Source organism: Lygodium microphyllum, chromosome 3 (assembly GCF_053477565.2).
Source record: "Lygodium microphyllum isolate KBCC chromosome 3, Lygodium_microphyllum_v1.1.10, whole genome shotgun sequence".
Lineage (NCBI taxonomy): Eukaryota > Viridiplantae > Streptophyta > Polypodiopsida > Schizaeales > Lygodiaceae > Lygodium > Lygodium microphyllum.
The window spans coordinates 81898285-81919828 of record NC_141137.1 but is presented as its reverse complement, the minus strand read 5'-3'; the positions used below and the strand labels follow the sequence as shown (position 1 = coordinate 81919828).

Sequence of the window (21544 nt, the reverse complement as noted above, 5' to 3'; positions counted from 1 at the left end):
GAACCTCACTAAAGCATAAGAAACACCAAGACCCATGTAGATTATTCATAGAATGTGCACAATCTCATCAATTTGCTAAAAGAGTTTTGAAAAATCATATTGTCTTTAGAGCTATACTAATCTCAAGGGAGTCCCAACATACGTGTTGATATATACAATCCCAAACAACCCCAATGCTAGGCCCACCAAGCAACAACAATATTCAAAAAACTTGTAATACATGCATCTTGTTTGAGAAGAGCTAGATAAGATTTATCTACAAAACTGAGCATATTCTCTTCTATTTTTCTCCTTTCAAATATATATGTAGCAAAGGAGAAAGTGAGAGTACCTTTCACGCATTCAATTTGGGAGCCATTCTATCCATTTTGAGTGAATACAAAGCATCCTGCATAAGTGGTGGTTAGGTATGATAGCTTGATAGCATTTGAGTATTTTGGTCATAACTTTTGCATCCTGTATTGGATTGAGGTATTCTATAGTAGCTCAAAGTAAAGACATGAAAAGAGCTACAAATCTGTGTAATCTTAGAGTTGATTCTATGCAATGAATGCCAAAATCGATTATCCCCTGTAGGTAATGTATTAAAGATGAGCAATTGTTTTGAGAGGAATTGTGGATCCTAATGTGTAGCAAGATGAAGGGCCATTTGTACGTAGTGTACTTTGCTATCAAAAGATTAAAATCCCTCGCCTCAACCATAGTTAGCTACCTTGAGTTATGACTGTAATCAATTCTTGTTTTTGTTATTATTACATAGTTAGTTAAGTATCTCTTATATATGCCAAGCATGTGAATCTTAGCAAGTATCATTATAGCTAGACCAATCCTTTGAAAATTCAATCATAAAGGATTATTCCCTTAAAAGATAAGAATTAGACGAAAGGAAGTACTTGATTACTAACTTTCTATCATTGTGTTTGCTTGAAACTTAAGAGTACGCCTATGCATAGTGTGCATGCACGTACATGTGTGTGTGTGTGTGTGTGTGTGTGTGTGTGTGTGTGTGTGTGTGTGTGTGTGTGTGTGTGTGTGTGTGTGTGTGTGTGTGTGTGCGTGCGTGCGTGCGTGCGTGCGTGCGTGCGTGCGTGCGTGCGTGCGCGCGCGCGCTTTTAATATAATTCTTTCTTTACAAAATTGAATCAAATAGGATTTTTAAAATTTTAATAAATTATAAGAACTTTAATAAGGAAGTGAAGGGTCCATATATTACGTGCATCCATACAAAAGAAGAAGGTAAGAACCTTGCCTTGTAATGCGTATTACAAGTGTTACATGACTTAGTTGTCATCCTAGTATACCTGCAAAGATGCTAGAAAAACTAAACCCTACTAACGTATGTAAATTTTATCATAAAAATAATTTTCAATAATTAACTAAAAATTCACAAAGCTAATAAAATATCAAATGACAAATTTCAAAACTATAAACAATTTATCATCACAAAGACATTTCAATTGTTAAGCACAAGCCTAATCATATGCAATAAAGAGCAACATAATACTTTTCATTTCTAAAGTGCCAACTACAATATGTCATTTTTGCTTAGGCAATCCTCCATAGGAATCTTTTTTATTCTAGGAGGCTACTAAGAAACCATGAATTAACTATCAACTATACCCCATGTTATGAGCCTAATGTAGACAAGCCCACATATCACCATTTTTGGTTTTACTCCAGAAAGATGCACAATAAATAAGCATGATGCCTTACTATTACCAATTTTAACATATGGTTGATGAATGATTTTGGAGAGATCCACAAAGTTGGTGAGACATGTACATTGCATTATTAAGCTTCCTATGCAAGGTCAGAGATCTATAAAAGAAAGGCTATTGTTGACTTAAACTTCTCATGTGGATTGGGGCCAAGGTTGATGAAGGAAAGATAATAATATCACATAATTTGGGGAAAAAAACCTTTCATCTAGAGAATAGGTAATTAGATATAAATCCAAAATGAAAATGGAAATTATCATCAACTATATGGAACTAAGGCTATCTCAAACAATCTAAATGTCCATCTATAGCACATAGCTACCCTTATAATATCAATAAGATAGTTCATCTGAGTGTCTATTCATACGAGTGTCTATCAATTCAAAACACCAAGCTATCATCCAATCAAAATATAAGCCTGAGCCAATACATTGCACCATAGGCTACATATAACAATTAAAAAAGACTGCCCATGAGCCATTTGTATCTAAGTCAAGGCAATATACTACATATATGTGGTGCCAAAATATAGAGACTAATGCATATCCAATGCACACGTGTCTAATGCATGTCCATGCACATCATCCTTTATTAGGTTGTATATAACAATGCACCATATTTCTATTTCACATGCTTCCTATGCTACTCAATGTTCTTGTTTAACCAAAAGAAACGTGACACTGAAGTAGATACAATTGTATCAGAATATCAATAGCGCGCAAACTCATTTACTCAATAGTAAAAGACATGCATGCCATCTAAACCTTTAGCTTGATAGCTCCTCTGAGTAGATAACGATGCCACAGAAATTTAGCTGATGTAACATTGTGTGAGTTCATTCCAGATCGTCAGATTGAGATGCTTCACACAGAAGCACTATTGAGGCGTTGAACAATGTAAGCATTCAAAGAATAAATACCATTTAAGCTAGCTGCACATGATAGATTGCTCTTTTATCACCGGGATGGAGTTAAGGAAGATGCGATGATGAAGTGCAACGTTACGATATAATAGGTTATGCTGCACTCACGAACTCAGGTAGATTGCAATGATTATTGCCGCAATGGTACCATTAATTTGCCTTCAAACCTACTTTCAGGCGAATCAATATGAGGGGGAGAGAGAGAGAGACCTACCTGGGAATTTGCCACTTTTGAATAGGCTTTTCAAGATGTCGACCCTGAAGCTATCTACAATGCCAGAGTCCACCCCTATATCATTTTATTAATCCAAAGGAATGGAGCTACACATCTACACACCTTCAGAAGCTTCAAAAGTGGTTGTTAATAGTATGTGGGGAAGCAAAGCTTGAGAGCTTGTGGTATAGGTTGGACATTCTATAATTACAAGGTTTCCCTTCAGCATGAGAATCACCAAATTCATGATATTCAAGTTAATTAGTAGCTATATCCCCGCCACTCATCTTCCACCTAATCCCTATTAAATGTGCCGGTTGATGCTCACATGTGAATCCTCTTAAAAGAATTTCGATACACCTCCCTTAAAAGATCAACTTCTCTCAAACTAGCCTAAGAACTTGATATATGGACTTGTAAGAACACACAAAACAATATATATATATATATATATATACTAATCTAGCTTTGAACATGTACACAAACATGGAAAGAGGTAATGGTCATAAGTCAAACACCGTATGTGTGAAGATACTTGAGAACAAGGGCTTTGTGTGAAGTTCATCAATCCATGTTTCCCTTCCTTCACTCTCCCCTTTCCTAGACTATAAGAAAAAGGAGGAAGACTAGAACAAGGACAAGAACAGGAATAAGACTAATGGATTACCGATCAAGGTTGTCTCACCTTCACCTCTCTTTGCATCACAAGAAGACAAGGATGATTTTGTTACAAGGTCACTCTTTTACTCTCTACACAAAAATATTCTTTGATCTTCTAGCTTTTTATTTTCCTTTCATCAAAATTTCCCAATAGCATATATTTATGTTTCTTCATGTCAACTATATATTGTGGCCTATGCTACTCCATTTTTTATTTGGAGTAAATTGCTTAGTTAGATGTCTTATAGGTAGAACTAGAGGTGTATCTAGCTTACTCCTTGACCAATTGTGTGTTCTGAAGGATTTTTATTTTGAACTTTGCCTCCTACAATACTAAGTCTTAAAGCAAGTAATCTTGCCAATCTTTCTTGGACAATATTTACTTTTTGAGCTTTAACTTCATAGCTTTGAGTATATTTTAGCAAATAAGGGATTTCCTCTTTTGGGTGCAATTTGCCAAACGGGATAGAGTTTCTTTAATCGTGATTAACGGACTGACTAGGGACTATGCGAAACCCCTCTTAAATATCAGGTAGGCAGTCCATTTTGGGAGAGACACCTAAGCAGTCCATTATGTGAGAGGGAGATTCTTGGGATGTGTGCGACATAGGATCTTGTAAGGTTTGGTCATAGGCTCTGTAGATTGTAAAATAAGCGATAGTATAGATATAGATATAGACTATAGATAAATATATAGCACTACATTTTATTCACTAATAACTCGATACAATACAAACTTATAGAAATTGAAGGTTCGATAAATGTGTGTCTTGGAGGGACACTAAGAAGGGTATAAGACTAATATTGTGTATGCAATTCAATGTAGCGTTACTATCTTAAGGTGAGGAAAATTAGAAGGTTATATATGAGAGGCAAAGATAGAGATGGGGAGGGAGGGGATGATGCTTAACTCAAACCCTTGGCCAAGTGTGACTGAGCCTAAAATTAGGATTCAAATTTTTTAGTGTATGGGCTATGAAGCTAAGCATATGATATGAAAAGGAAATAACAAAGCTACTATAGTGAATGTGTATTAGCACCAATGTTGTGAAAATCATTAAGCGTAGGTAAAGTAGTTCATAATGATAGTATATGTAGAGTGGGGATATAAGAACTTATGTGTCTATAAAGTTAGATTAATATCAACAATGTATGTGTACATGTACATATGCATATGTACGTATCATATAAGGGCAAGATATGTAGAAAGCAAGTGTCTCCCACATACATATGTAAGAGCATAGCTTGAATAGCTAAATCAAGTATAGAGAGAGTGTGTGTGTGTGTGCACGCGCGCGCGCGCACATGTGTGCTTGGGTGTGGAACTTCAAGAATTTTGATACACCTCCCTTAAAAGATCAACTTCTCTCAAACTAGCTTAAGAACTTAATATATGGACTTGTAAGAACAGAAAAATAAAACATACTATATACACAAACATGGAAACATGTAATAGTTGTAAGTCAAACACCGTATGTCTGAAGATACTTGAGAACAAGGGCTTTGTGTGAAGTCCATCAGTCCGTGTTTCCCTTCATTGACTCCCCCCTTTCCTAGACTATAAGAAAAAGGAGGAAGATGAGAACAAGAACAAGAAGACTAATGGATGACCGGTCAAGCTTGCCCCACCTTCACCTCTCTTTGCATCACAAGAAGACAAGGATGATTTTGTTACAAGGTCGCTCTTTTACTCTCTACACCAAAATATTCTTTGATCTTGTAGCTTTCTATTTTCCTTTCATCAAATTTTCTCAATAGTATCTATTTATGTTTCTTCAGGTCAACCATGTATTGTGGCCTATGCTACTCCATTTTTTATTTGGAGTAAGTTGCTTAGTTAGATGTCTTATAGGTAGAACTAGAGGGTGTATCCAGCTTACTCATTGACCAATTGTGCGTTCTAAAGGATTTTTATTTGGAACTTTGCCTCCTACAATACTAAGTTTTAAAGCAAGCAATCTTGCTTGGACAATATTTACTTTTTGAGCTTCATAGCTTGGAGTATATTTTAGTAAATAAGGGATTTCCTTTGAGAATATTTTTATTTCTAGATTGAAGTGACAACCCGGCAACAACTTAGCTTGCTAAGGCTAAATACATTTGGAAGTAAATTGCAACTATAGCATTGATTTCAATCTTAAATTGAGATTTTTTATTAATGACATGTTGAAAAGTGCACTTTCTTCCTGTTATATAGCTCTATCAGTCGATTTTTATGTACTTTTTTATTAGATGAATGAGATTAAGAGAGTTTTTTTAATATTTACTAGCTTTTGGAACTTAAATGGAGTTTACCACTAGTTGTGTACTTCATGGTTTCATATGGATTTAGCGTTTCAAGAATGATTGTTTGGGTCCATTAATCTAAGCTTAGATTGTGCATAATGATATGTTCTAGACGATGAACTAATGAGTGAAACCTCCTAGAGAAATGATGTTGGTTAAAGGATTAAGCATGTTAGTCCAAGACTTGATAATGAATCTTTCAACTAGATACGCTAGAGTGGTTAGTATGTAAATATGTCAATACGTTTAGGATAAGGCGACCAATAGAGTGTCACCAAAAAGGGTGGCCCTCGATCTCTCAACAAAAAGCATCATTAAAGCTTCTAAGACAATGTATAGGTACACAAATGCTATGGCATCGAGCAACAAAAGTTTCATCGCGAATTGGTACGTCCTCAAACCAACAAGCAAAAGATGCAAAAATACATCCACAAATCAAACGGTTATGGTGGACCATTAGATTGCCAAATTCAAACGCACTTCTATTATACCAAAGCTTGATACATTAGCAAAAATAGCATAAACTTTAGCTTCTCCAACGTCAACTTTTCAACCTGTGTATGATTTCTTTTTGTGAGCCGCGACTCTTATCAACCCCCATACCCTAGTTGGGGATTAAATATTATAGTGATACACATCCCCAACGTACCATGGTCATCAATATCAATGGATTAAATCAAGAAGCTAGATCTCTCACAAGGTTCTAACTCCATTCTAATGACACTTCATTTCGACAACCAAACCAATAACTAGGGAAAGGAGTGCAAAACTCTTTCTCAAGAACATCCATCGATAGCATGCATTACTAATGATATTGTTTGTGATCACAATCTACAATTCTTTCAAGCTTTTAGGTATAGAGATCAATCTCTTTGCACAATCATCCACAAAGTGATAGAACAATAGAGGGAGAAAATCATACCCTAGAGTAATACCTTTGCTACACAATCAACTATCATCAATATGATCTAGCTGCATCTTATCATTGGCCAAGTTTGCCTGCAATCACCACAAACTATGAAGATACATCCACATCATGAATCGCTACCACCAATTAACATAGTGATTACATAAGAGAATGAAGTTGAGGAAATCCTTGATGCTAAGATCTCATGTGAAAGACTCGAGTACCTTGTCCATTGTATGGGTTATGATGTGAGCAAACATGAAACGAGCTTCGAGTGTTCAAATAGCTCTAGCCAAAGCACCAATTTCATCAACATCCTTTTGAACTACCAAAGGGCAAACCATTGCAACCAACCTCAAGCTTCAAAGAACCAACCTGACTATGCAAGTTCCGTCAACATCATACCCAAACCATACCAAGGGGCAACACTACTCCTTATACTACTCATCTTTAGAAGGGACAATATCACAAATAAGAAAGCTCTAGGAAGTTCATACTCCTATGTTGAAACTACTAGATCTTTGGAAGTTCCAACCTCTAGAATTTATAAAAGTTTTAGCCTTACCTATAAACTTTTAGAAGTTTCAATCTTTTCTCTAACAACTTCTAAAAGTTGTCATCCATAGTAAAGTCAATGCCTATTTAGGGGTCTCCATGGACTAGAATCAATAGGGGTCCTAATAGACGAGGCCTTCAATATTATCAACAAAATTTTGATTCTACAAGGTAAGCTCTCTTCTAGCTTAAATGATCTTGGCACCATTATCTCTAGTATAATCCAACAAACCAATCTACAATTTGTTCCAAAAACTAAGTTGCAAGCCACTTCCTTCAAGAATATAATTTCCCTGCCACAATTAATATATAATCAATACAGCTATTATATCCTAGACGTAACATGCATGAGTTACCAATCCCTTGCTATAAAAAGTGTTAGGAGCTCAATTTCATTGAAACAATTTTACTTTTTCCTTTTTTATCTTTTCTTTTTCAAAGGCAAAACAAAAGACCATTTTGTTAACTCTAGCAAGTAGAACCAGTACACGAGGAAGCTTAAGTAGCCTTCTTAAACTAACCATGACTGTGGCCAGCCAATTGGGCTTACAAAGCTCCTCCTAAAGCATCCTTTGTTCCTAAGGGTGCGTAACTTTTCTGTACCCACACCACCCTATCCTGGTACACATCCAAACCTAGTCTCAGTGTCCCCTCTCTTTTTTTTTTCGTAAAAGCAGTATCCCCTCTCTGTCTCTCTCTCTGTGAACTATATATTTGTGAAACAAAACTTACAAGTGAAATTAGAACCTTACACGACCCTAACTTGCAGCGATACAGAAAGTGCTACGTGTGAACGCGGATGGCACCGATTTGCGTGCGCACAGAAACGTGCGCATGTGGCCATCCACAGAGAGAGAGAGAGAGAGAGAGAGAGAGATGACAGACTTCACAGTGATTATTGCAGTTTCCAAGTGGCGGAACAAAGATAGCTTTGAAAGCTTCCAATGCACTCCCCAATGTTTTTTATATATTCGACACACTAGACACCCGGAGATGAGCTTTTCCTCTGTTTTCATTCTGTTTGTAATTCTTCTCGACTTCTGCAGATGAAAAACGGGGGTTCGTGAAGGGAGGTCGCAGGCCCCAATGTCTAAAATAGACGCGCTTCGGATGTGTTTGCCAACTCTCTCTCAATCAGACACTTTGGGAAGAGGCTTGTTGCAAGGCAGTAGTGGAAGGGTCTTTAGGGGTCCTGTGCCACTCCCGGGTGCTTTCAATCAGTTTGTGAGGAACTAATCTGCTCTTGAACTTGGCCCGCTCTCTGAAGTGCATGGTTCTGTAGCGCGCAAGCTCCGCCTCTTGTTTGTCGCTCAGCTCCTTGACGATGACAGTGAGCCTGCAGCTTGGATGATGCATCGTCCCAGATTTCCCTTTTCCATGAATGGATACTCGCCTCAAGTACTTTCCTTTGCCAACGAAGGCTTCGGCTGCAGAAAAGCCATCGACCAATCGATCCATCGAAAAGAAGTAAAGATCAGACCACACAGGCTTCGCTCAAACACTCCTTACTTCGCTGAGTTTATATGCTCACTATTATCAAAGGAACCATTGCCTACCAACAAAAAGGCGATCTCCGTTCAGGCCATGATTGTGTGTTGCGTTTGCACGAGCATTAGCCACAACCTGCACAGGAACTAATAAATCAAGAATCCAAGAATCGAGAATACAGTTCTCCAAAAACTCATGCTATCTCTACAGCTGGTGGGGGTAAACGAAAAACTAAAGGCATGTCTTCCTAATAAAGAAATGACTGACAACGGTGGCACCACCATAAGGATACATGCATAAGGACCTCTTAGACTCATCAGTCACTCCTATTCATGGAGCACATTTCGTTATGAACATCCTCAGCTTTCCTGAAGAGTACCAGAATATTTTCTGAAAATCGCTTTATTAAACCTATCTCATAAATCCATAATTTTGTCACCCAGGCACTTTTACTCATCATCTACACTCTTTGTTGCAGTGTTTCGAACTATACATACCCCAATTATTTCAATGATGTCCTGAATCTTCTTAGTTCTGTTTTATCCCACAAAATGAAATTAAAACAAAGATAAGTGATTACGAATGAAATCTATATAAATGTTGCAATTTCAAAGCAAGAAGGAATACCTTTGACAAAAACAGTCAAAACAGTTTTAGAAATCCATGCACCATTGTCATCAATACATCTATCAGACTGTTTTCACCTAACCGCTAGTGATAGCACGAAGTACAAACTTGAACTAAGCACCAATTTCTGCCATATGTACTAGAAATTACCGGGAGAATTGAGACGAGGTTGGACAATCCTGCCCTCTCATTGATGTAAATTATTGCACCAACAGGTTTGGAAGTGGCCTTCAAGCTATTCATAAAATGATTCCTTTGGGCCTAATGACCACCTAATACCCTGGTTGCAGCAATTTCAGTGCTGGTAGACTTGCAGCCTTAAAGATCTAGAAACATTTCCTTTACAAAAGGATCTCCTGGAGAGAAGCCACTGATCTGTAGCACCCAAACTACTTTAAAAAATAAATAGGAACCAAACTAAAGAATATGAACAAATGCTGAAAACTGAACCCTGAAATCAATAAACGCCTGGAAGCTGGGCACACCTTTGCATCCAAGAATAGAGAGCAGGTACACAGCTGGGTTCTGCCAGGTCCGTCACGAGATAGCCAGGGGGACAAGGCCAGTATTTGCAACAGGCTTAAAAGAGAGAGGAGCATGGTCTTTGCAGCCCCTAACAAAAATTTAGCCAACCTGGTCCAGCCAGCAAGTCTGATCTAGTCCCTCTTGGTATGTGCATTGTGCCTGAAACTGGAGGGTGCCTTCGTCCCACAGACACCACATCAGCAATTATATTGCTTTGCTGTCCATTGCCTGGAGGCTCCCAACCTCCATGCTGCTGCCTGCCACATGCTACAACATTCCACCTAGCACATCATTACTGCACAAACTAGCTGTTCTGGCTATTTTGCTGCACTGAGACTGCAATGATCAATCCACCTGCATGGCCTCCATGAATCCTTGTAAATGGAAAATACTACTAAAATGTTATTTGCCATGTCTCCCTTGTTGAGCATCATCTACCAACACTTTTAACTCCAGGATTATAACTGGATCAGGTGCATGACATTGTATCTAAGAGTCACAGACAAAAAGTTGGATATATCTTTGAGAGATTCAATAGCATAAAAGTGCTGAAGCCACAGAGAATCTCCTCTAGTATCTCCACCCGTTCCATGGAAAACCAAAGATAAGCACTGTCTACTCTATTGAACACTTCTATAGGGGTACAACTAGATAGGGTACATGATATTGTATTAAGACCCAGCGCCACTTGGCTTGTCAATGATCTTGAGAGGGCGTAAATTCTAGTAAGCTAGTTGCCTGTCCAAATCTTCAGTCCTTTCCGTCATGCAGACCATCTTGCCCACGTCAAAAGGAATGGATGACTCTTGTTATCCCCGTGAGTCAATTTCTTCTGAAGAGCCTGTAACCAAGATCTTGCTTCTGCATAGTGTCTCTATGTTTTGCCTTCCAACGACTTTCACAACTATATCACAGTTCACTTAACTGTACAGATAATGCCTCGTCTTGTTGCTTTTCTTCTCATCATAGTAGTTTTGGCTTGTTTTAGAAGAAGGCACTTCCCAAGCCTTTTCCTCAACACCAAATTTGACTTGTGCTCTACAAGCTCAGGTTTAAGCACCATGGCCACGTACTTGAAAGGAGTCCCTCATCCTCAAAAAAGGGATTCCTGGCATGTCAATAGCTCTAGACATCTTCAACCCTTGCCAATTTTGTAATCTTCTTTTCTTGAACCCTTTCACTTATTAGCTTAGTCTCAATCACTATGACCAATCTTGCAACTATAACAAGGTCTTGGATAGGAACTTGTTCAATTATTGCATGTCCTAAAATATATGGGAAGACGAAAAGAGAGAGAAAGTGGGTGGGCAATAGAGTGTCCTTGATCTGCATAACAAAGGACAAAAGTTGACCATAAGCATGGCAAAACACAATTCTGGAAAAGTCATCAATAAGCCTAATTTACTTAAATTTGCGGTGCTTGCTGGATTTTCTTTGAGATTTATCTTTAATGACTCAAGCCTTCAAGGCTAGAACTAGCCTCTAAGGAGCTACTTTAGTATGATATTGTACATCATCTCCTGGTTGCGAGCCCTATCACTGAACTAATGGGGGCATCCTGCAGCTCTAACATTTATTGTCCATTTGTGGTTGGTTTGGTCATTCTTGGAAATCGTGGCCAAACACTCTGTCCACCCAGACATTTAGTCAACACTTAGGGATTTCTGTACATACACCCTGGTGGTTTCTTCTTTCTTGCCTTTTGGCCCAAACACCACATTCTGGGTCTGTCCATCTCTCTCAACAAAACCCTCACTTGTGCATCTGGCACTTGCTAGGGGCTGCCATCTTGTATGTTGTTCATTGCTTCTGCCATCTACGGAGATCCTTAAGCTTCTGAGTTAATGTCTTCATACCTTCTACCACTACCATTTTGACATGGTATCAAAGCTCAGGTGCCAGCCAGGCATCAAGGTGAAGGTTCATCACCATAACTCCTCTCAAGACAGTTGCATGACACCGTTTCCAACCTATCTCCAAGCTGTGACAGCCTGCGTTTGCAGTTTTACCCCTCCTCTCAGCTGTCAACAGAGATTACAGCCTTGGCAACAGCTCCTCCTTGCTATTCCTGATCTGGGCGCCCCTTTTCTGGTGACTCGGGTGCATATACAGCTTGTCACAGGCTTTTTGAGCCTGTATCTATTGTTCCTATCTGCATTTTTGTGCTCTAGACCTGCTGGTGCTGTGTTTTCACAGTCAAGGGCCAACTAGTGCTGCATTTTCAACTTCAGGAGTGTTGGACAGTGTTGACTGTTCACTTAGATTTTGTATAGAATGCTGAATCATGTTCAGCATGTGTTTTGTTATGGCCCATGGGACTTGAAGTACATATGTATATAAAATCTCCCTAATTTTCATCTCAAACAAAACCTGTTTATGTTTCAGGAAACTCATATATGATACATTTGAAACCCACTTCAGACCTCCCATTTCTAAAACCCTTGACAACTATGTTTTCAGCACATTCACAAACTCGCCACCATGTGTTGTGTTCAAATGGTTGACACATTTTCAAGAGCTCATCTTGGCTTGAGTCTGGAGTCTTATGTCTGGGAGGACAGATTTTCTGTATCTTAGATACTCTTATTTCCATGGAGATTTCAGCTTGGACTTGGACATAGATAGCCAGCGATGCTACTCTCATCAAGTTTGCACATCAGAGCACTTCAAAGAGGGATCTACAACCAAGTTTTATGAGTCAGATTTAACGGATGTCTATGTAAGGGAATCTTAGGTTTTGCAATGGAGACGAGAGTGTATATGACAAACACTAGCAATGGATGAACTCAAAAACACAAACACTGAATAAGGTACTAATGAACAAGACACAATGATGATACAACGACCTCAAGCCTTAGTGTCTCTAGGATTAGGATTGGGGAGAGCCAAGGAGTCGATCATGTTGGAGTGGCTCAAGGTGACTGCACTATCCCAAGTGATGAAGGGCAGCAAGGGAGGGGTGGCTCACAGTCCTCCAAAGCAAGTTGTCGGAGTAGACTCCAAGCAGAAAAAGGAAATCACATGCGCAGCAGCCATAGAGGAAATGCAGCCCTCCAAGCAGTAACTTGCACAGTCAGCTTCCTAAAAGCCAGCTCCATGATAGCAGATGATGAGGAAGATGGAGGAAATGCAGCCCTCCAAGCGGTATAACTTGCATGGCCAGCTTCCCATCGATAGCAGATGATGAGCAAGATAATTAGTTGTCCTCCAGAAAAGCAAAACACGAGTTGCAGTCACAAAAATACAGGCTGCACTGATGGCCACAGCAGGGTGATTGAGTAGACAAGGTGCAATGATTTTCAAGCATTGGTGATGTCCTCCAAGGCAAGGCAACAAGAGCCAGTGGGCTGGCGACAAACTGGGCAGCAAGGTGGGGCCTCCAATGTAGAAGTGTCAGAGGGCAGAGAACACCCAAAGAGGAGTGGTGGAATGAAAGATAATGATCAGAGAGAGTGAATGTATGCCCACATGTTCCTATATACAGACTTTTTGGGCATTTGTCCTATTGAATATAATAAATGCCTTTTTTATAAATTAAACTTTTTGGGTCTTGGATGTCAATGTCGAAGGCAAAGGAGGAGCTGATGTCGACTCAAGCTGTCAAGAACCTGATGAAGATGAATCGTAGATTAGCTTGGTGAAGAAGAAAGACCCAACACCCCTTGGATGGTAGAGCTAGAAGGAGAATCAGCTACCAAGGTAGTCAAAACATGTCCGTATTCAAATCTCATGACTGAGCTTCTAGGTTGACTAAATGTTGCACACATGTGTGAAACTCGACCATTGGAAATAGCTCCAAATGCTTGTCAAGAATGTGAAGGCACAACCACCAAGGCAACAATCCACCATGACATGAACATGGAAGATCCCAGTGAAGTAGCAACTGATATTGAATGAGGAAGACACCTCAAGATCAATGAGGAAATCCAAATACTGTGATAAGTGGAATAATGCTCAAGACCCAATCTAGAAAGTGAAGACACTATATGCATCTCCATGTTTATCAAGGATGCGAGGCATGCATACCAAGGCAAGGACCTAAACCAGCAATGTTAGTCCTTAGCTGAAATACAAAACCTCACATGTGAGTACCAAAAGAGAAACCAAAACTTACATTCCAATGTTTAATATTGAGATATTTATTGTGCTTGGCTAATGCTAGATGAATCCAAGTGTATGTACAATGAAGGTAAATTAGGCAAATAAGTATGCAATAGAAGCCAAAGAAAAAGGGCTGAACAAAATGGTGGCCTGAAAAAGCCTGTGTAGGTGGCTAATATAACTATGTAGCCTATGGACCTTAATTGGTGAAATCAGCAAGGACAGAAGCTGTTGATGATATACATCAATGAGCAACTCCAAATGAGGGTAAAAGGATTCCCACAACATGTTCTTTTATAGGGGATTTTTTACCATTTGTCCTACTGTGCACAAATAAAACCTTTTAAAATATATAAAGCTTTTGGGGCTATTTTTAAGAAGTAAAACTGGCATTAATTCATGACAATTAATGTTGATGCATGCCAGAATATGGTGGCTCAACATCCCCTCTCAAACCCAAAAAAGGGTCCTAAGAGGGGGGAGAGTCATTTTCACCCTGTTTTTTAAGTAGGAGCTTTTGACCACCTTTGAGATGACCACATGTCATCCCACCTCCACTCCTATAGATCCAAATTGGAAAGCTTCAACTTGTGTAGATTCGTTAGCTAGTGATACTTCCCACTATCAACAACTGATTGGATTCTTGATTTAGCTCCTTAACACTCAGATTTATCTTATCTCTGCTTTCCAATTGGTTTGCTTTGCAGGTTTATGAGTGAGCCCAAGAAAACTCATTGGCAAGCTATCTTGTGGGTTCTCCACTTTTCTAGGGGAAGTCCCGACCTTGGCATCTTCTATCCTATAAGTTCAAGAGACACCAATCTAGTGTTGCAAGGATGGACAAATGCACATTGGATTAGTGATGTTAATCTTCACCAATCGCCAACAAGTTTCTACTTTATACTCGATGCAAGTGTTGTTTCACGAAGTAGCAAGAAGCAACTGATAGTTTCCATACCATCTACAGAGGCTAAGTACCAAGCAGCATATTCTACCACCTGTGAGACTGTGTGGCTTCAACGGACGTTGGGAGAGCCTCAAACCCATGCTACCACTCTATTCCGTGATAATGAAAGTCACATAGCTCTTGCACAAGACCAGTGTTTCACACAAGGACATAGCACATTGAGATCTGGTACCACTACATCCAAAAGAAGCTTTTCAATCGTACCTTAGAGGTGGAGTACTACAAGATGCAAGACAACTTGGCAAACCTGTTCACCAAAGCTCTTCCTCAGGCTATTCTCTAACAATATTTCAAATCCCTTAGCCTTATCCCACATCCAAGATCTGAGGGGGGGTCTCAAAGCATGCACCTCTTGGATGAACGAATGGGCTAAGTAGGCACTATGAGCAAGGTGGACACCAGCACGGGAAGCACCATGAGGATGGGCAGCGGGCAGCAAGGCCCATGCAGCCTAGGAAATGAACAGCATATTCGCAAGCAACAAGCAAGGCAATAGCACATTGGGCGAGGCCAAACACCCAGCAAGGCCAATCATCATATGCAAGGCAGAGCCAGTCAGGCAATCAACCTGCCTCCCTACTACATAGCAGGTTGACCAAGTCTGTCCAATCAAACCAGCCTAACTGACCAATTGTATCATTCTCCTCCCCTTTTCTTGGAATGTTTAAGCCTGAACATTCACTACAATTCATCACTTGATGTGTACGCAGTTTTGAGGTCTCTGGCTGTCATACACACACAACCTCTTGTATTCAGCCTTCTACCCTATTTATTCAGCATTCAATTTTCTACATTCTCAGTGTTTCTATTGTCTCTCTCTCTCTCTCTTCTTGTTAGAGATTAGTCATCTCCTAGACTAGCATTCTTAGGATACAGTTGGTGCAATCAGTTCTCTCGGAGGGACTTATGCATTTGTATCGCTTATTTGGGCATCCTTTTCAGCAAGCGCCAGTTTCTAGGCAGATTTGGTGGGCAGTCTAGTGCCACGTGGGCAGACAGGCAGATTGCATTTCTTGCAGCTTTGCAGGTGGCCAGATTTAGTGAGATTTGGACCAGATTTGGCACGTCGGCCAAATCTGACAGCAATTGGCCAAATTTGGCTGGCTGACCTATATTTTACCATTCTTTCTTGGGTATAAATGGTACCAGTTCAGCCTGCCCCTCATCACTTCTGTTCTTCAGGTTGGTGAGAAAGATCCAGCCCAAGGAGATACACCAACAGCCCTTGTACATCTGCCCTCTTCATTTCAGCATTTATTGACTACAGATTTCTACATTCTTTTGCCTCTTTTCTCTCTCCTCTTCTCTTATGTTCATTGTCTTTCAGTCTTGTCCATATGCTTCCGCATTCGCTGCACTCTAACATGGTATTAGAGCAATGTAGAAGGGCTGGTTGATCATGGGTACACCTGATCGGGAGGATTCTTCACATTACAAAAGTTTTTGTTTTCAACCTTTGGAAACTGAGGTGAACAAGTACAGCACAAAGAAGGAGCAAAGTTACTGTTTTTTGCAAGTCCTGCTGTTGGTGGAGGCGCTCGACCAATAGACCGCCGTCCTACAACCCGTGATGCCTCAGCCCTCCAAGCTTTTTGCAGATGAGAAAGCCAAGTTAATGAAGGTACAGGCACATTGGGACAAATTGAATGCCCACATCCGTCCTTCCCTCTTTCTCTTTGCACTCCAACCATCGTTGCTCATATTGAGCAGTTGACTGTGGCTTGGGACATATGATTGGAGCTAGATCAAATGTAAAATCGGATGACTCTGATGAAGGGCGTGTCTCTAGAGGTTCAAATACAAACTTTGAGTCCTAACCAATCCTCTTCTATGCGGAAGCATGTCAATAAGCTTCGGCAATTGCAAATGCAGGTCCAAAACACGGGGAACGTGATTATTTTGGAGGACATTGCGATATCTCGTCTTTCTTAGTTACAGCCCCGATTCAGTGCATTCTACTCTACCTTGATTGCTTCAGGGTGGACAAAGACCCTTAAGTGGGAGGAATCGGTTCCTATGGTCTTGGACCAAGAGGAACAACCCAAAGGTCAGAACACTCCCAAGTCAAAGGCTTTGACTAGTCACTATTCCCAATAGAAGGGAAAGAACAATGATTAAAAAAAGAAGGACGAGCAGGACAAAGCCAAGGAGTCTACTTGTCACATATGTGGCAAGACAAGTCATTGGAAGAAAGATTGCCCCGAGAAGGACAAGAAGAATAACAAGAAGGAGAAGACTACAAAGGACTCCAGAGATGGCTGCTCCTTCATCAGCCGCCTTCCTCCATTTGGAGATGATAGAGGATATTCCTCTGACAGCCACTAATGAAACAATGATGGCCCCACAACCTCGTGAGTGGATTGTGGACAATGGCACTTCCCACCATATGACTCCTCCTTCAGATGGGATTGCCCATATGCATCCAATGCATGGGCAAATCCTTAAAGGTGAAAGTTCTTAGGTCCGCATCAAAGGCAAGGTTGATATGTAGCCGATTCTGGATTGGCAAGGTAGTGCCCATATTATCAAAGGTGCTCTATGTGCAGTGTTTATGGTATCATCTACTTTCAATAAGTAACATATGTGCTCTTGGTTTGACAGTCGAGTTTGATATAGACTCCTTCCGAGTTCTTGATGGAATTTCTTGACACGTTTTTTCTGCAAGATATGAAAAAAATGAAGTCTACAAGATAAGGTCTTCTTCTACCTTTACTTCTCCTCTTCTTTCTTCAAAGACTCAACCCAAGCTTTGGCATACTTAGTTTGGCCACCTCAACTACGAGTATCTTCAGAAGACAACTTGTGGTTAGCTAGTACATGAGTTGCCAAAGATTGGGTTGAGCCACCTACCATGTGTATCTTGCATTCGTGGCAAGCAACACAGAGATGCTATTCCCAACCAGGCTTCACGACAAGCTAAGGAGCCCTTAAAGCTTGTTTCGACGGACTTATGTGGACCCATGAGAGCAGAGTTCCCTAAGGGGAGTTTGTATTTTATGCTAATTGATGATTTTAGCAAAGATGAAATGGGCATATTTCTTGGCCTTGAAGTCCCAAGCATTCTCACATTTTAAGGATTGGTTGATCTTCAAAGAGATCATATCTGACAGAAAACTCACGACCCTGCGCTCGGACAAGGGAGGAGAGTTTGTCTTCCCAAGAGCTGACTCCTTTTTGTACAAATCGTAGCATTCACCAAGACTGTGCCAACACGAATACCCCTGAAGAGAATGACATATTGGAGTGATAGAATTGCAATGTGATGGAGATGGCATGGACTATGATGGAGCATCGACAAACACCTCAGTGACTATGGGCCAAAGCAATGGCCACCGCTATCCACATCCTTCATCGATCCCCTACCTCACTACTAGTTGACATGACCCCTTTTGAGGCTTACTTTGGACAGAAACTGACAGACGTCTCTTATTTTAGGGTGTTTGGATGTGATACGTATGTTCACATCCCTAAGAAGAAGAGGGATAAATTTGAGCCAACTTTCAAGAAATAGGTGTTCGTGGGATGTAGCCCACAATCCCAAGGATACATGCTTTATTATCCCAATTCTTGAGAGGTGTACACAAGTCAAGATGTTTGGTTCGTGGAGTTTTCGACTACAAAGAGGGGTGCTGAGCATCCCATTCTTGAGGATCCAAGTGAGTTGGACACTTGCTCTAGTGCCCTCGGAGCCTCTACCTATTGAGGCTCCACCCTTAGTGGAGGAGAAGATTGCTTCACTAATAGCTTCACCCGTTGTGTGGGCCCCGATGGATATTCCAAAGACTTCAACAAAAGGGGAGCAACAAGGGGAGTATCAACCTCCTCCTCATTGGGCTCAAGGCACACTCCATGATTCAACCATTGAGGGAATCCCTCAAAAGTGGCAACTACAAGATGGCCCTTAATGCTCTCGAATGAACCAAGCACATTCCACCGAGCTAGTCTGTACTAACTACTGTTTGATGACCCATGTCACACAAGATAGGGAGCCCACCTCCGTTAAGGAGGCTTTGCAATTACAACATTGAAAGAAGGCTAGAGCCAGAGTTGGATGCTATTGAGCGGAATAGCACTTAAGATGTCGTGCCTAGGCCCATTCATCGTAAGGCGATTGGTGTTAAATGGATCTTTAAGACCAAATATCAAAATGATGGCAATCTCGGTAAGCACAAGGCACAACTCGTTTGCTAAGGGCTTCGCACAGCTGCCAAGGGTGGATTTTCATGACACCTTTGCACCTACAACTCGGATGGCTACCATTAGAGCCCTTCTTGCCTTAACTAACCATAGGAAATGGCTAGTTTATCAACTTGATATAAACTCTGCTTTTCGTAATGGTGATTTGAAGGAGGAGATCTATGTTGAGTAACCTCCTTGGCTTTTGTTCTTCATATGGACAAGTGTACAAGTTGAAGAAGGCCCTTTACCTCAGACACGCTCCATGTACATGGAACGAGAAGATAGAATTGTTCCTCCAAGGAAAGTTAGGGTACCGACATTCCCCTTCCGATCTCCAAGTGTATGTCCACACCTCAGCTGGAAGGTGCGCGTTGTTTGTGCTTTATGTGAATGATCTTATCTTGACGTTGATCATGCCCAAAAGATCAAGCAAACCAAGGAGGTATTACACGAGGTGTTCGAGATGACAAATATAGGCCTTCTCCATTACCTTTTAGGGCATGAGATTTACCAAACTCCAAGGGGGATTTTCATATCCTAGCAGCGACATGTGCAAGAGCTTATTGCCACATTTGAGACGGAGGGATAGTAAGGCCATTTCTACTCCTATGGATCCAAACTGAAGGCTACAATCATGCACATTCATTGGTGGCAGATGCTTCCTGCTACAGGCAATTGATTCAATCCTTGATTTGGCTTCTTAACACTCGAGCTGATTTGTGCTTTCTTATAGGTTTGTTGGCCGGGTTCATGAATGAACCCAAGATGGTACATTGGAAGGTTGCTTTGTGAATTTTGTGGTTCCTAAGGGGGACCCCAATCTTGGTATTCATTATCCAACAAGTACTAGAGATTCAGCTTTGGTTCTTACTACCTAGACATATTTGAATTGGGCCAAAGATGTTGACCAACAGAGGTCAACAACAAGATATTGCTTTACCTTAGGTAAAGAGTTATCTCGTGTAGTAGCAAACAGCCACCCACAATTGCTCTTTCTTCCATAGAGGCATAGTATAGAGCGGAGTCTTCTACCACATGTGAGTCAGTGTGGCTTCAGAGGTTACTAGGAGAGCTTGTTGTTGCTAGATCAGTTTCATAGTTTGACCTCTAGAGAGGGGGCTCTTGTACAACCTGTCTATGATCGAAAAACTGACTAGACAGCTCCTGCCGACGCACGCGCTCTTGCTCCACCCCTGCCATCGTACCAATTTCCCCCGCCTTCTACTGCGCCTACTCCCCCACCTTCTGCTCTACCTTCCTCCCCGCCTTGTCCCTCGCACGACTCTCCCCCAACGCTGCCTCTACCTCCGCCTCCTCCTTGCCTGCTGCTCCGCCCGTTCCCTGGCGCGACACCCCCAACGCCGTATCCGCCTATCCCACACCCACCTGTTTTTCCTCCCTACCCCGCCAGATCTCCCCCTCCTAAAGTCGCCCTGTCTCCCCCAGCTGAGGGCCTGAGCCCCTGCCTCCACCCTGACCCCCCTACCTCCTCCACCCTAGTCCTCTGCCTCTTTCGTACTACAGCCCCAGCCCCGTCCGATAGGCCCAACACCCGTGCTGTGGCCAATGTGAGCTAGCTTACAATGGTGCCCAATACCACCCCACCGTCAAAAAAAGCATTCCCCCACCCCCCTCCTTCACTCCAATTGCTCCCTCCCTCTGTAGTAACTTCCTCTCCCCCTCCAGCAGCGCAACAATGTGTTTGGTAGGTTCTCAGCAAGGACGCGCAATGGAAACCTCTAGTCAAACGCCGGTGCATTCTACGAGTGCCCCCCAGTCGAACACCTTGCGCGTCATCCTCTTTGAGGAACAGCTCTTAGTCGTCGATGCCACAGAGCTGGAGCTTAAAGAAACAACGATCTTTGGTCAGGTAGTAGGTCACTCCCCATCTAGGGCCCAACTTTGGAATTGACTTCACTCCACGCAGCGCATCGACACAGCACAAATTGTGGAGGCGGTTCTAATGGGCCAAAGGACCTTCATGGTACGACTCACCTCGTGAGTTACTAGCCAGTTCACCCTATGCTACCATGAAGGAGGTCATCTACATGGTCCCTTGGTACAGTGGCTTCACAGTGGAGGCATTCACACTCCACAACAAGTTCCTTAGACAACCGGTTACCCTTCTCTTCCCCGGACTAGCAATAGAGTATCGCCATTGGTGGAAGACTTTGGACGGCTCTTCGACACTGTCCTTCCTGCCTCTTTTGCAAACGCAATGGCAGCCACAGAAATCCCCAAGGTACGGGTGGCAGTGAAAGAGAACAAGAATATTCCACAGTTCCTAGAGATTGAGGCAAGCGGACACTCCTTCAGGAAGTAGGTCATTGTGACTGGGCAGCCAGGGGAGTGCCTGCGCTGCCATGACTTTGGGCACCAAGCAACAAAGTGCATG

The 21544-nt window shown here is 41.5% G+C and overlaps 1 protein-coding gene across 3 annotated transcripts in view; it reads right to left on the bottom strand.

Moving 5' to 3' along the window:
• Positions 1 to 8141: 8141 nt before the first annotated feature.
• LOC148038559 (uncharacterized) overlaps positions 8142 to 21544 on the bottom strand; it is a 67016-nt gene continuing 53613 nt past the window's right edge. For all 3 annotated transcript variants that reach the window (XM_087673510.1, XM_087673509.1, XM_087673511.1), the window contains 2 exons: positions 8819 to 8885; positions 8142 to 8689 (listed from right to left, as the gene is read on the bottom strand). In XM_087673510.1, coding sequence (XP_087529636.1) covers positions 8397 to 8689; positions 8819 to 8885 — 360 coding nt within the window. In that variant the 3' untranslated portion in view covers positions 8142 to 8396. The remainder of the gene's footprint in view (positions 8690 to 8818; positions 8886 to 21544) is intronic.